The following is a 15,940-nucleotide window of genomic DNA, read 5'->3' as shown; positions in this document are numbered from 1 at the left end:
ATCCAGTCACTGTAAAGTTAGGTTAGGTTAACTAATGTTAACGTTAGGTCTTCGACTGCACAAACAATTAATTTAGATTTAGATTAAAGTGAGAACATTACCTACTCAAAGGCTACATAATGTCAGGGGTGGACAATCATTTCCCAGTCAGAGGTCAGAGGATAATTACTTTGATAAAGTATCCTCTGCCGCTGGCCACACATTGAACGATTGACTGAAATCGTTGATTGACTGAAAAATGCATTGTGCTGGACGTTAACTGACAGGAAAGTAGCCAATGACGGATTAGCTAAGGTAGGCCTATGCAATAAAGTTACTTGCAAGCTCATGTCTTCTTAAAACAAACAACTCAAATGGAGTGTCAACTTTAACTTTAGGCTACCCTGCATCTCGTCATTTGCGTGAAATGTAGGCTAATGCTAGCCTCCGTTCTCATGGGTCATAAGTCTCTTATTAAAATGATATGCTGAGGAATGCTAAAACACTTTGCTAACATCACTACCCTATGTTATTTATTCTACATGATTTCACTTTTTCGTCTTGAGCATGAAGATAACATTTGTGGTATAACTTCGTAGCTTCATAATGCATGCTTCGTATCCAGATGTCTAGCTAGGCCTGCCTACTTTATTGGCGTTTTAAACATTTTTAGCTTTGAACGGACACATCACAAAAAAATCAGATGTCTCCTATACCACACAGGGGAAATTCAGTCTGCTTTTCTCTGCCAAAAGATAACAATTTTCAAGCACTTTGCGTCTTTCTTTCAATGTATTGCTATATGACTCTGGGTTTGCTTGTTCTCAGTTTGTCCTTAACAACGGTTGTTAGGGACCTGAAACCAGTCTATAGAGAGGGTTGACTCATACAGATACCTTGAGACTAGCCTGTAAAATCCAGACCCTGATAATCTAGAAAGATTAAGGGTCTGGCCACGAACAATGTAATGGCCCAACTCGAGGGGCGGCACCAAGCATGCATTTGAAAATCTAACTGCACACAATTGGATAACACTAAACCAATGTTGACTCTGAATGATTCCGGACTTCAACGCAATTGGTTAAGACTACGATCAATGTTTCCAAAGTTGCAGCGCTGTCGTCATCAGTTTAGCTCGCCTCTGGCCCGCCTATATCAGATACGATTTGATTGGTTCCACGGGATGCAAGGGGAAAAAGTAACGTGCATCATTGCTCATTGCCAGAGTGTTTCGCAGAGACAATTCCATTGTGCTCTTGCGAGAACTCTGGATTTCCAGGGTACCTTGGGACAATAATTGACCACAAACTCAACTTCAAAACAAATACTGAATCCATAGATCTTACCTGTTGAGGTGTCCAAGACCGGGACAGGGACAACAAGGAGGTGGACATTGTGCGGACATTTTTGCCCATCCACAGACCCCAACTAAGATAGACGGCTGTTGTTCACAGCACTAAGCTATTTACGGTTACTGAAATACTCTGAGTCAAACCCTAACCAGTCATGACAAAAACCAATTGACACTTGACAGAAGCGAGAGACGGAAGCATTATGTCATAAACCTTTATGACTTGTTTATAATGTTTCTGACACGTTCATGATAGTGTTATGTCACTCTTATGTAAATACCAAGTAAAGTGTAACAAGTAAAGTGTAACATGTGTGTCTCATGATTGTTTTGCATTCATGTCACCTGAAGCTAATTCAAAAGCACAGTTGATTTGTGCATGCCATGATCAACTTTTGATTTTTTAATATGGAAACCAAGTTCATTATTTTGGGCTGCTAATATATTAGAATGTCAGCCGAAAGTTACCATGTAGAAATTTGCTGCAATTTCAAAACCCGATTATTCCGGAATGGCTTACTACACAGAGGAATACATTCCCGTCTGGTAAGGTCTGCTGTTTATTCCAATACAGTGTTTCCTCTACGTTTATTTCAGCATGGCAGCCCCCCACCGTTTAATTAATACCGCCATGGTATCAGAATCAGGGATAATACGCACATTTGCTTTTTAAATAATCCTGGGACGTATCCTCCCCTGCTGGCTGCCGCTCACATTGCAATTTAACAGCCTAAACTAGTCAGAGGTTATTATGGCCCGTCCAGTTTCAATTCACATATTATTATTATATATTGTATTGATGTAGCCTATTTAAAGCATTAACTTTCTTCTCAGTGTTTCCTCTTCATTTAGCGGTGCCACTGCTTCAGAATTAGGGGAGATGCAAAATATCCGGAAGCATAGTAGGCTAAATGCCCTCCGCTGGCGGCTGAAAATTGCAGTTTAAGAATAAACAGCAATGCTAATCCGAGGTAGGCCTACCTGTCTAGTTTTATTCCATAAATATATTGTTTTTATAGACGTTAGTGGCATGCGCCATCAAGAGCTTCCATGTGCTACGCATGTTTGTCAACATCGCAAAAACTACAATTTTACTACAACTTGGTGGAAAGGTGTAGCACAGGCCAAGGAAAACCCATTCATTTCTGAAGCTGATCGTATAAAGTATTTCCCATATCGTAGTCTATAGGCCTAACCTCGCTCGCAACAACAGCAAAAATGAAACTGGAGAGGATGTCTCCGTGAAGACACCGCTGTTACATTAGATGCGCACTCAATCGCGAATCGACGCAGTAAACGACTGCTGGTAGTAACGAAGGTAAATTGCAAAACATTTTGTATGCACTCGCGGTGATGGCCTAGTAGGCCTAATGTGAATCGTGGACTATAAAGTAAAGGAGATTTGCACCAAATAAAGGCAGTGTTGTGGGTTGTGTTTTTACAACGTGTTGGCACAAAACTTAATTTCTGTCATAAACGAAGTAAGCGAAGCGTTTCTCCATTGTCAACGTGAACTACAAGCGTTCAAGTGACAATGTGGTTTAATGCATGGGTTACCGTGACGTGAGTCAGACAGAAGATGGGCCTGTCTTAGTTCCTGAATCCTGTCCCTCTCAAGTCACGTTAGGCTAAATGATGTGATTAGCAACTAGTGAAAAAAAATTCTAGAGGAAAACACTGTGATATATGGTTTGGCATGTGTCGAGTGAAGCGTTCGTGAGATACATCACCAAGAGTAATGGATGGAGATGGACGAAGCACTGTGTGCAGAAATGTCGGGTATGTTCAATGTTAATTTTCTCGCCAAACCCTTTATCACAGGAACAAAGCCATTTTCAAATGTTTTGTCCCCACCGCCATCACATTGCTGAACAAGCTGTAATACTGTCACCACCACCTAGGTTGCTTGTAGTTTTCACTCTGGATGTGTCTATGTGGGTGTCTCAATGTGATGTGTCTTTGTGCTGAATGGGGATGGGTGGATGAGATATGTCACATAGGTGGATGGGATATATGTTACATGTTTTTATATGCTGTGGGGATGATATATACCGGTATGTCACAGGGGTGGATGGATATGTGTTACATGTTATATGTGTTTTATATATGTTGTGCTATGGAACATGAAAGAAGATGTGTGGAAATGATTATCCCTATGGGACAATAAAGACTATCCATCCATCTATCTATCTATCTATCTATCTATCTATCTATCTATCTCTTGAAACTGTGAGTTTCGGTCGGTGTGAGCGAGCGGACTTTCAGTTGACAGTAATTAACACCCTTTTGAACAATCTAAGCTGTGCGAACGTCAGAGGGCGGTCTACGCTGATGCATCATTAGCGAGATAGGAGGACAGCTGCAGGCAAATCCTAGCAGCATAAAATTAGTGGCGGCTGCTGAAGCGTCAGCATAAGCGGCAGCCCTCGTTTCAGCCAGCCTCGTTTAAGACGGACGCGGTCAAGACAAGCAAGTTTACCTGTGCAAGTTCACCGAGCACAGGCACCGACAAAGGCAAAATGTGCCGTTCCACCATATCTGTTATCACCGGCCATTGCAGAAAACGACATCATGCCAAAAGGGGCAGAAATCGCCTTAACCTCCAGGAACTTAAACGGTCCTCACCGACAGAAACCTCCTTCTCCATGGGCTTGTGGAACTGTCAATCCGCAGTCAACAAAACGGACTTCATAGCTGGCTATGCCAACCACCTTTCATTGGAACTCCTTGCTCTCACTGAGACTTGGATCAAACCAGAGAACACTGCCACCCCGGCTGCACTCTCCACTAACCTTACACTATCCCACACCCCTCGCCTATCTGGACGAGGAGGCGGGACGGGCCTGCTGATCTCCAACAAATGGAAATTCACCCCGCTACTGCCTTCAAACAAATATGTCTCATTCGAATTCCATGCCATCACAGTGATCGCCCCAGCAAAACTCTACGTGCTGGTCATCTACCGCCCTCCAGGCCAACTAGGCGACTTTATTGACGAACTTGACACTCTGCTATCCTCCATCCCTGAGCATGACTGTCCGCTTCTTGTTCTCGGTGATATGAACATCCACTTAGATGGCCCAGGCTCAGCGGACTTTTTGGCCCTGGTCCACTCCTTTGACCTCGAACTGGTTCAAAGCCCACCGACTCACAAAGCTGGCAAAGAGCTTGACTTGATTTTCACTCGGAACTGCAGCACAGACACCCTCATGGTGACACCTCTCCATCTTTCTGACCACTTCTTCATCCAGTTCAACGTCAGCCTGACAGAACAGCCTCCGGCTCCTCAGCCGATGGTCACGTTCCGCCGCAACATCCGGAACCTGTCTCCAACGCACTTCTCCTCTGTGGTTGCCTCCGGTTTACCTCCACTCAACACCTTCTCCTCTCTGGAGGTCAATGAAGCCACTGACTCGCTCTGCTCCACACTGACCTCGTGTCTAGACGAGCTGTGCCCTCTTACCACAAGGCCAGCTCAATCCAAACATTCGCATCCATGGCTAAATGATACCCTCCGATCGCAGCGCACCAAACTCAGAGCCGCGGAGAGGAAATGGCACAAATCCAAACTAGCTGACGACCTCAAAAACTACCAGACACTCCTGACCTCCTTCTCAGCCAGCATCACTGCTGCTAAGACTGCTTTCTACAATGACAAAATCAACAGCGCTACAGACACTCGAAAACTTTTCTCAACCTTCAAATCGCTACTCAACCCTCAGCTGCCTCCTCCTCCATCCAGCCTTACTGCAGATACCCTCGCCTCATTTTTTACAAACAAAGTGGCGGCAATCAGCAGTCAATTCTCTACATGCCCACTCAACGCATCTGACTCAGATACCGCACTCCTACAACCTCTAGGGACTGCTGGAACATCTTTTTCAGCATTCACGCCTCTCTCCGAGAGTGAAGTGTCCAGACTCCTGACATGCAGCCGTCCTACCACATGCTCGCTGGACCCTATACCTACGAGCCTACTTCAGTCCATCAGCCCGACCATCGCTCCAGCTATCACACATGTGATCAATGCCTCGCTAACCTCCGGCACATTTCCAACAGCGTTCAAAATGGCCCGGGTAACGCCATTACTTAAGAAAGCTTCTCTCAACCCTGCTCAAGTCGAGAACTACCGCCCTGTCTCACTACTGCCTTTCCTATCCAAAGGCATTGAACGAGCAGTCTCCAAACAGGTCTCTGACTTCCTTTCACAGAACAACCTTCTGGATCCAAATCAGTCTGGGTTCAAAAGCGGCCACTCTACCGAAACGGCTCTGCTGTCTGTAACAGAAGCCTTAAAAGAAGCCAGGGCGACCGCTCGGTCATCAGTACTCATTCTGCTTGACTTATCGGCTGCCTTTGACACGGTTAATCACCGTATCCTTCTCTCTATACTCGCTGACATGGGAATCTCCGGAGCTGCTCTCTCCTGGTTTGAATCCTACCTCACAGGACGCTCGTTTAACGTATCATGGCTTGGTCAGCTATCTGCACCTCACCATCTCACCACAGGGGTCCCCCAGGGCTCAGTGCTGGGCCCCCTCCTCTTTGCTATCTACACCACCTCCTTGGGACAGATTATCCGTTCGCACGGCTTCTCATACCACTGCTATGCAGACGACACACAGCTCTATCTGTCCTTTCCACCTGATGACCCCCTGGTTTCAGCACGGATCTCGGATTGCCTTTCAGACATAGCTACATGGATGAAGGCACACCACCTCCAGCTGAACCTCTCAAAGACTGAACTGCTGGTCATCCCAGCTAAACCTACCATACACCACGACATCAACATCAAATTTGACTCCCTGTCTGTTTCACCGACCAGGACTGCAAGAAATCTAGGAGTTGTTCTCGACAACCAACTAAACTTCTCAGATCATGTTGCCTCAGTCGCCCGGTCATGCCGTTTCGCACTCTACAACATACGGAAAATCAGGACTTACTTGACTCAAGATGCTACCCAACTTCTGGTTCAGGCAATAGTCATCTCACGACTCGACTACTGCAATGCCCTCCTGACAGGTCTCCCAGCCTGCGCAGTGAAACCACTTCAGATGATCCAGAACGTGGCGGCGCGCCTGGTCTACAACCAACCCAAAAGGGCACATGTTACCCCGCTGCTCATCCAGCTACACTGGCTACCTATGGCGGCCCGCATCAAATTCAAGTCTCTAACGCTTGCCTACAAAGTAGTCTCCGGTTCTGCTCCCACCTACTTGAATGCCCTCATACAGACTTACACTACCCTCCAGACCGCTGCGCTCCTCTGACGAACGACGTCTAGCTCTACCACCGGTACGCTCAAGCCAATCCAAACTTTCCTCATCTGTTGTTCCTCGTTGGTGGAACACACTGCCAGTTCCTACAAGGGCAGGGACATCCTTTTCCACGTTCAAAAAACTCCTGAAGACCCAGCTCTCAGAGAACATCTACTCTCATAGCAACACTTACAACAAGTCTTACTGATCCTAGCACTCACCAGCCGTTTTAAACTGACAAGTAACTGTTAAAATACAGCACTCACCGATGCACTTATTCTTACTGTACTCTAATGTGTTTTTTTAAACTGTCCTAAAATTGTGAGAATTGTTCTAAAACTTACTGTTTACCATGTTGTTAGTCGCTTTGGTTAAAAAAGCGTCAGCCAAATGTAATGTAATGTAATATCTATCTATCTATTCATTATTCTATTTTGGAAGTGAAATGGAAAACGAAAAAAAAAAAACAAGTGGTATATGACTTTTTAAAGTTCTATAGTCACTGAAAAGTGAAAAATTTGTCATATTTTGATCTATTCCAGGGATTACAAAGACAATGTTGACTTAATTAATAGATAACATAGAATGCAAAATGCAATAAAGAATAATAAATGTAATTTAGGCTAGGACTAGTAGACTAATCCCCAAAATAGATGGAAATACAGGATCATTTTCATTTAGCAAATGACTATAGAACTACAAATGCTTTAATTATGTTTTCTTTTGTTCATCTTACAAAGTTACTGCACTGTCAATAACTTGTTTAACAGACAGATAGCGGAATCAAAATATTTCACTTCTCCAACTGCAGCCATAGTGTTGGTAACCAAATCAAGTGTGTTCAGGTGACGTGGATAACAACTTCACTGTTGCTAATTTGTCCATCATTGTATAAAGCCGTTTGAGCAGCCCGAAAACATCTTAACCAGGCATACAATTCTCAATGGAGCAACCCCAGACTGAATTTCCTGCGTTCATTTTGTGTGTGAGGTAGGCTAAATTCTGTCTTTCTTCTAGGCTACTTTTTTGCATCAAAAAAACAGAATGATGTATTTACCTGTCTTTGTTTTTCATCAAGTGAAGATTCATTAGGAAATCTTTCCAGTTGAAGCTGAATATCTCTGGGGACGATCGTAGCGTGAATGAGATGCTGCTGATGACTGCATTTGGTGGTGGTATGACGATTTCAAAAAAGACATTCGAGAATTCGTCATAGAATGGATATTTTTCGGGGTGTTGTTGTAGCCAAAGATCATCAGAGAAATCCCTGAAAACAGTAACAAATATAAGAACAGATTTTAGAAAAATACTACCATGCCACATACCATTCAGATATGCCAAAAAATACAGCATAAAGTTCAGACTTTTTATAATGACGATAATGTAGGCTAACATTTTTGTTGTGCTACTTTTTAATCATGACATTCAGTAATAATGGGACAATGCAATTTCACCTTGCTATTAGTGCTATGGGAGTAATTGGTGTCATACGTGAGTAAAAACAACCAATCTTCTGGCTTTCTACACAATAAATTCTTTCTGCAATTTCCTCTGTGATCTTGACCGTTTTCCTTCTTCTTGTCCTGTCCCCTGCATTTCCCCCCATTTACTTTCGGCTAATGTAAGCAAAGTGTGTTTGTTGCGGAATGACTGTTCCGGTTTTAATGCTGGTGCATTCAGGGATATATGCAATTTGAAGCCTTTTTTGGTCACTTTCAGCAATCATCTCCTCACAACCGCTAGCTGCCCATTCCATGAGCCTACACTAAAAAAACAGGGGGGTATTCCAGAAAGCAGGTTTGCTAGCTTAACTAGGTAGGCCTATGTTAACCTAGAGTGGTTAACCTGGGTTTTCAGTTGCAAAATGGTTAGACTATGTAACTCACTACCTAGGGCGACCAGACGTCCTGTTTTCCCGACATCCTCTTTTTCCCGGACATGTCCTCTTTTTGAGAAGTCTTGAGTAGGCTAATCCGGTTCGGAAATGGCAACACATTTGTACAAGGTCCCCAACTTTGGGCCGAAATTAAATATAGACTATTCTAATGTAAACTATTAATAACAGTAGGCTACCCTCCTCTCTACCCCAATCCCACCGCTGAAGTGTCCTCTTTTTCACAAACTCAAATCTGGTCACCCTATATAGGCTACTGTAACATTGGCTCTGAACTTAACCTACCCCCTATAGGTTTCGATCAGGATCAGGTTATGTTCGGGTATTTAATTGTAGGCTACGTTGTGCAAGGTTGCTGATTTGACACTTGTCACACAATCGTGTTCCTTTTTGATCCGTGCTATTCACCGTGAGAGGGTGAGAAGACCACAACATGATATCCTGTCTTATTATCCTGCCGCTCCGTCTGGCATCATGTTTTTGTTTGTTTTTATGTAATGTTCGTAATTTTATGTAATGTTTTATTATTTATTTGTCAAGTTAAACAGACATCCCAAGTCCCCTGGAAGTTCCGGGAGTCTCCCGCATATTGATAGCGGCTCCCTGACGCCCGCAAATTAGATAAAATCTCCCGGAATCTAGAGTGAGCGATCAAGAGCGAGCATGCGAGACCGCGTGTGCATCTGAGTGTAGCGCGCACACGTATGAAGGTATATTGGGTGCAAAAGTGGCGAGCACATTTAACTGCAGATTTTGCATGTGCACACTAAAGTCGTAAATGTGTAACAGTAAAGTTGAAGTTGTACATATTTTTTTATATCTTGTTAACACAAAATAGGGGCTACGGTTTCACAAATCCTTTTTACAGGTACACAAATCCTATCCTGTGAGTCACAACTTTCAAGAGTCATGCACTCGACACTTTTGCTCCAATCGTTGCAGCGCAGTTGGTGCGAAACACATTTGCACATCCGTGTTTCATAATCTGAGAACATGCACAACATTTGTGCATTTGTAAACCCAAATGTGAACTAATGCATCCGAAGTTGTGCATTTGTGAAATAATTTCTCATTAATAAAATTCTACAGATCGCTTTGATTTTCTTGCACGACTACAAGTCAGTTGATACAAGTGCTCGAATCTGCTTCTACGAGTGACGATACTTTTGCTCCGGGCTAGGCGATATAATAGGAGCAAAAAGATTTGTATAAACAAAATATGTACAACTTCAACTTTACTGTTACACATTTACGACTTTAGTGTGCACATGCAAAATCTGCAGTTAAATGTGCTCGCCACTTTTGCACCCAATATACCTTCATACACACGACGGGAGAGAGAGAGAGGGGTGGTGCGTGTGTGCCTGAGCGCATCCAAGAGAGAGAGAGCATCCTGATTGGCCTGTTTCGCTAAATCAACCAATCAGTTTTCAGTGTAGGCGGGCTTTAATTTATCTCTTTTCTCCCGAACTTAATTAATCAGTTCAGTGTATGAATAGGAGCGTCAGCAGAGTCAGTGCCTCAAAAAAAAGGAAAATGTAGGCTACCCTTGGCTCATAAGAGTAAAAAATAATGATAGGTCTAGTCTTGCACGCTGCCCTGTTTGTAACAGCGACTTTAGCATTGCCCAAGCCAGGTTAAATGATTGCAAAAGACATGTTGAGGTGAGTTTAAGTGCCAATTCATGTGCATATTATTCAGGCCTATAGCCTAGATGGCTAGTTGCCAAGGCTACATGAAAAAAACAAACTACCAAAATCTACATATTTTCACAATTTCTATCTATAGGCCTTCCTTATTTGGTGTAGGCCGACTGACTAGGCAAGCTAAAGTTTTTTTGTGTGTGTGTGTGTGTGTGTGTGTGTGTGTGTGTGTGTGTGTGTGTGTGGGGGGGGGGGGGGGTTGGTGGGGGTCGTGACACCTCCCTGAAATTACTTTTTGCAGGTTGGGATGTCTGAGTTAAAAGTTTTCACCCTTTATTTACGTTATTTTCGGTAGTTTTGTGTTATTCTTGGTCCTTTTTTCTGGCTGATAACTAACGGTAACGGTAGTTTCTATTCGACTGGGCTGATGAGCTTGCCTTGACTAGCCGTCCCTCTTCCATCTGACACTACACATCCTCTGTCTGGACTCGTCTGGACGGAAAGATTGCTCAGGGCAATGGGCCTACTCTGCGAGAGATCTGCAGCGGCTGTCCTGCGAGCTGCCATAACATTAACGTATATTATACCATGGTCTAGGTTGAAAAGGGTGTTGTTTAAAAAGTGATATACTACACCTATAAAAAGACGTTCCGTTCAAATTGCCTGATGACAGTTCTAAATCACTGTGCTGGCTCAAACGCCTCTGACGCTGGGTGCCTGCAGTCTGGATTGAGTGCTGACGTGGGGAGCTCTGATGGCGACGTCGGGAGCAATGAAGCAACAAATGGTCCTTGCTAAAGCCACCGAGCTGCTGATCAGCAGGAAGATTGCCCATCTTCAGACTGTTGTTCTTCCGGTGCTCTGCTCTCCAGACTGCCAGTAAATTGTCTGAGTTGGTCAGTGAAAGAACTTTGTTGGTCTTGCATTGGCAGTTTCACACGGGTCATCATTGCCCTTGGACTTTTTCAGCCGGTTGGAAATTGGACTAATTTTAACATGATTATTATTATTTTATTTATTTATTTTCAATCTGTCTATGATGCATCCTAAACACCGGGCTTGGATATTTTTGCTTGCTTAATTGGTTTTAGTTAAAATACTTTTTCAACTGCATGAAACGAAGTTTGAGTGAACCATCAAATACTCCCCAGATTTTAGTGCCCATCAGTCCCAACATTTAGCAATATAATCAAACAGTCCAAAACTAAATTAAATCCCAAACCAAACCCAAAATGTTCTGCTTTTGATAGCCTACCGGTATGCCGCTCCAAACGAAACGCATGTCTAAATGCAGGTTAGAAAAAAAAAAGCATGCTTCGAATACCAGCCTGCCCCAAATAAAGGTGATGTGCTTTGCGCAGCCTAAATAAATAAAAGACCCCAGCCATCATTTGAGGATTTACGCTAAGCAAGCAGCCTGGATTATTTTATGATGGTTGTTAGTACACAAACTGGCTTCAGATATCCAACAGAGTGAATGCAAGATTGTGCAGTCTTAGATGGCTGTGGTTAGTGATGTGATGCTGTTAATGGGGAGTTTGACATAGCTAGCGTAAACCTATAGGTTATTATTTATCTAGCGTACCTATAAGGCTTTTTTTCCTTATTAAAAGTGAGGGGGACGACGGCCGTCTCTTCAGCACTGCGGGGGACATATCCCCCACGTCCCCCGCGCCACCGGCGCGCCTGCACTCACTATTATAATCCTTTTACATGTATGTATGAGAGGGTATAGTCGTGTATGAGAGAGTATAGTGTACAGTATGTGAGAGAGTAATAGTGTATGTGAAAGAGTTTAGTAGTGTATGTAAGAGAGTATAGTAGTGAGAGAGAATAGTAGTGTATGTGAGAGAGTAGTGTATGTGAGAGAGAATAGTAGTGTGTGAGAAAGTAGTGTATGTGAGAGTTTAATAGTGTATGTGAGAGAGTACACTTCTCATAAGGGTGTGTGAACGTACTGTATGCGTGCATGCATTTGAGTGTGTGTGTGTGTGATGTTCACATATGTAACAAAGTTTTGCAACTGTGTAAAATAATTTGTGCATGTGCAAGATATTTCATACCTGTAGAAATATTATGTACATGTGTGAAAAAATGTGTACCTGTATACATTTTTGTACGTGTGTGAATCTCCTGCGCAACGTTTCTTTCACAAAACTGAAATTACGAGCTTGCAAAACTGAAAACCGACCACCAAGATGCTATTAGACAGCTTTTTTGACATGGAGCTGCAGTATAAAGGCAAGAGAGGCACAGGTGGGTGAACTAGTACAGTTTTTACCCCGAACATGTATGAACAAAGGGTGTGCATATTAATTATTTCTAATATTAGAGCTGACAATAACTGAGTTATTTGGTTATTCAGTTTTTTCAAATGCTATTTTGAGGGTTCATCTGGTCTTCCAGTGTGCTTAGCAACGAGTCTAGTAATTCAATGCTTCATTAACATTAGACTCTGAATTCGGTCGTCTCCGCCTCCGACATTACATTTCTGGGGAGGTCATGTCAGCCTATGGTGTAGAGTAGTCTACAGTTACAGTGCAGAGTCAACGCAGAGGCATAGGATAAAATGCCCTGTGTGTAAGTGTAGGCGCTGCATGGATTCTTCACAGAAGCAGCAAATACGAAGCAAGCTCAAAAGAAGCTACCACACAAAAAACACGACTAAAATCTACTACCTATCTACTACTTCTACTACTATTTTCAAGTGACTTCACAAAGAAACAACTCCAAAGTCGCTTATAATAAGCGGACTTGGTAACACAAACTTGACAATACAGTTTACCTACCACGAACCAAAGATGACGACGAACGACCGAAAAGACAACGACGAACCAAAAAGATTGATGAAAGAATGTAAATTTAAAAAAGCTACATGTACAAAAGACCTCTGAATGTTGGGAAGGTTCATTCATTTGAATGAACTTTCTGCAGCACTCTGAAGAGCTGTATAATAAGCAATGTTAACTTTTGTATGCATCAACTAGTGGAGTGTAATTTATAAAGTGGATTTATAAAGTAGATCTTACATGTAACGTGTACTTGTATTATGATTGGATTCCTCTGTGGAGATATATGTACAGACACTTCGTTCATCGTCACAGACCGCCTCGGCCACCCTGGAAGAACCAATCAGAATTCTCAAGCAACCAAATCAAGTCAGTGTTGTGCTGAAAAATGTGTGAGGTTTTTGCTCTTACACAATGTCTTTCAAACCAGGGCAAGTGTGGGGGAGTGAGAGAGTCCAGACAGCCCAGCTCATGTCCAAGCAGGTCACCTTTAGTCTTAATGCTGCTAAATGAGGTGTGGAGCGCAAGGAGGACAGCAAAGCCTCCATTTCCACAGGAAATTCAGGACTGCTACAATAATACCAGGAAATAAAATGCAAATACATTTAGCAAACATTGTCCAAGAATAAAACATACAGGTTTGAAATATCTGCCAATAATCTCCTTACCTTTGGGTTAAACGTTTTAATGTGTGAAACCTCTGTAATATGCCAATCCAGTCAGTGCCTGAGGTCTCTGTGCACTCTGAGAAGAAGAGGCAGAGGATAGGGTCTGGCTCCATGGAGTTTTTTGGCGTATATGTCTCGATGCATGTATTTCCAACTATTTCATTCCGTGTATAAATGTCAGGGTATCCAGCAGTCATCCTAAAGGAAATAATGTGGTAATTTTTCTTATAATTAAGTATTTTTTCTCTCTTAAAATATATTAAATAGCAGCTAGGCTATATTATACAACTGAACAACAAAAGAATCAACTGAAATGCATGGCTGCATGAAATGCAGAGTAGAGACTTTTGTAAGGTGGTTCAAGTAACAGTTTGACCAGGATACAGTCATCAAGAGACTAAATCTAAACCTGGCCACATTGATTGGAATATGGAAACTGGTATACAGTATGGAAATACTTTCTTAGGAAATTATATATAAGGGAAAATATATATATAATTGCCGGAATTTATATATAAGGAAAAATATATATAATTGCTGGAATTCTCTGTTAAATATTTGATGACCAACTAGACCTGATATGGATATGTTGGTAATTCACATGTAAAGCTGAGCCATGAAAAGAGCCTTGCTCACATGTACATGTATTTGCAGCACCCGTGTTTCGAAATGGAAAGAGATGAGCAGCAACTGTCCTCATCACAGGACATGAGTTGGGCCTCACTATGAAAAACATCAGACATTTTGAAATAAAATGAGCTGTGACGGGTAACACTAGCATATATTTCTTAAAGATTAGCACAAAGACAGAGATGTCACTCACTTGATATTTTTGTTGTGGACACATTTTAATAAGGCAGCAACAACACTGGAGGTGATGGTCTTCGCTGATAGAGAAATATGTTCCAGTGAATGTTGGTTAGTCATAAGAGTGAGAATCTGTAGCAAACTCTTTTCACTGAGATTGCTTGTAATTATTCTGGAAAACACAAACACACACACAAATTGGCATAATGCATTATACACTGACAGCACAGTAGGGTATCCCCAGAGAGCATTCATTGCTCCCATTGAAGTCTGGAAAAATCTGTATATAAAATCTGTTTTAGAACTTGCCTTAGGCTGACCAGCTATGATGTGACTCATAATCACACAACAGTTCTGTTCAGCAACAAAACTAAAAAAAAAATATAAGTAGGCTACAAGCCTGTGTGCATATTTTAATTTCCGAGGGAGGGAACTACTCATCCCATCAGCCATTGCGAATTATACATTCTAATATAAATGATAGTTTAACATGCTTACTTTTGAATGCAAGACAACACAATGACTAACTTCCTACCATTTCCATTGAGTAAATTCAACTTTGAAGATGAGAAAAACAGTTTTCATCGGATGGCCACACATCGCTTCTCCGGCACCATGTTGTCCAGGAAGGAGCAAGGCACATTAGTGATTGCGGGAGTTAAGGTGTAACCTGCGTTGTGTTGAACCTGCACGATTCAGCCCTGCACACGCCCAGACTCAAACCCGCAAACAGCAGCACCCCGGATAGGGAGGCGAGCATGCTGACAGTTGAGCCAGGCTACTGGCTTGCATGCCAGCAGTACTCTTGAGGCGTCGGGGAGTGAGGTTTACCAACGTTCAACAAGCACAGCTAAGCTAGCTGGCATCCGTTACAAAGGCATAAGCTTTTCCATGGCAATGGTGATTCTACCAATCAAAGGCTCTGTTTTTACTAGACTTGTAGTCAAGACCGCCTAAACCGAGACCAAGAGGGTATCAAGACCGAGACCAAGACGAGACCAAGACCAAGACAGACTGAGTCAAGACCAAGACCAAGACAAAGTCGAGACGAGACCGAGACGAGACCAAGACCGAGACCAAAAAAAACAAAACAAAAAACAGCTAGTGTTACACCATAACTTGCATCAATTGAATAAGAGCAGCATACTGGGGTAAGAGAGTCAGTCCCAGTTTAAATTCAATTTAAGAAGGTATTATTTCAACTTCAACTATCTCCGCTCCAGGTGTCTGGTGAACGTTGATGTGGTCCCGACTGTTTCGGTGAGAGAGACTTTGTAAAACTTGCATTTTGCAGAATGCTTCTTTCTTGCCCCTGGACTGCAAATTTCTTTATGTTCCGTGAATGCAAATTTAATGATGGCGGAATTCGCTGACATTATTATTACTAGGTCTGACTGAGACTGACAGCTACGACGTAAACCTAACGTTTCGCGTTGGCTACACTTGTGTCTTTTGATTGGATGAGCGCCAGTTTCTTAATCACAGCAAAATACATGTATGTCATTGATTGGTTGCATTTGAAAGGTTGCATTTGAAGGGCGTGAAAGGCGA

The 15,940-nt window shown here is 42.6% G+C and overlaps 1 protein-coding gene and 1 long non-coding RNA gene across 4 annotated transcripts in view; one reads left to right on the top strand and one right to left on the bottom strand.

The window, feature by feature from the left end:
- The window catches only part of LOC121693513, a 29,273-nt gene that overhangs the window by 4,065 nt on the left and 9,268 nt on the right, over positions 1 to 15,940 (bottom strand). For 2 of the 3 annotated variants that reach the window (XM_042072980.1, XM_042072979.1), the window contains exons 2-7: positions 14,406 to 14,561; positions 14,219 to 14,305; positions 13,583 to 13,780; positions 13,326 to 13,484; positions 13,155 to 13,244; positions 7,646 to 7,855 (exon numbers count right to left, since the gene is read on the bottom strand). In XM_042072980.1, coding sequence (XP_041928914.1) covers positions 7,646 to 7,855; positions 13,155 to 13,244; positions 13,326 to 13,484; positions 13,583 to 13,780; positions 14,219 to 14,305; positions 14,406 to 14,509 — 848 coding nt within the window. In that variant the 5' untranslated portion in view covers positions 14,510 to 14,561. Of the gene's footprint in view, positions 1 to 7,645; positions 7,856 to 13,154; positions 13,245 to 13,325; positions 13,485 to 13,582; positions 13,781 to 14,157; positions 14,306 to 14,405; positions 14,562 to 15,940 lie in introns of those variants that run through there. The other variant, XM_042072981.1, reaches the window with a different exon arrangement.
- LOC121693514 lies at positions 832 to 15,257 on the top strand. Its single transcript, XR_006025527.1, has 3 exons — positions 832 to 844; positions 12,069 to 12,073; positions 15,053 to 15,257. It is a non-coding gene; the product is annotated as an uncharacterized LOC121693514 (long non-coding RNA).

Source organism: Alosa sapidissima, chromosome 19, assembly GCF_018492685.1.
Source record: "Alosa sapidissima isolate fAloSap1 chromosome 19, fAloSap1.pri, whole genome shotgun sequence".
In the NCBI taxonomy this organism is placed as follows: domain Eukaryota; kingdom Metazoa; phylum Chordata; class Actinopteri; order Clupeiformes; family Clupeidae; genus Alosa; species Alosa sapidissima.
This window is presented reverse-complemented; position numbering and strand designations above follow the sequence as displayed.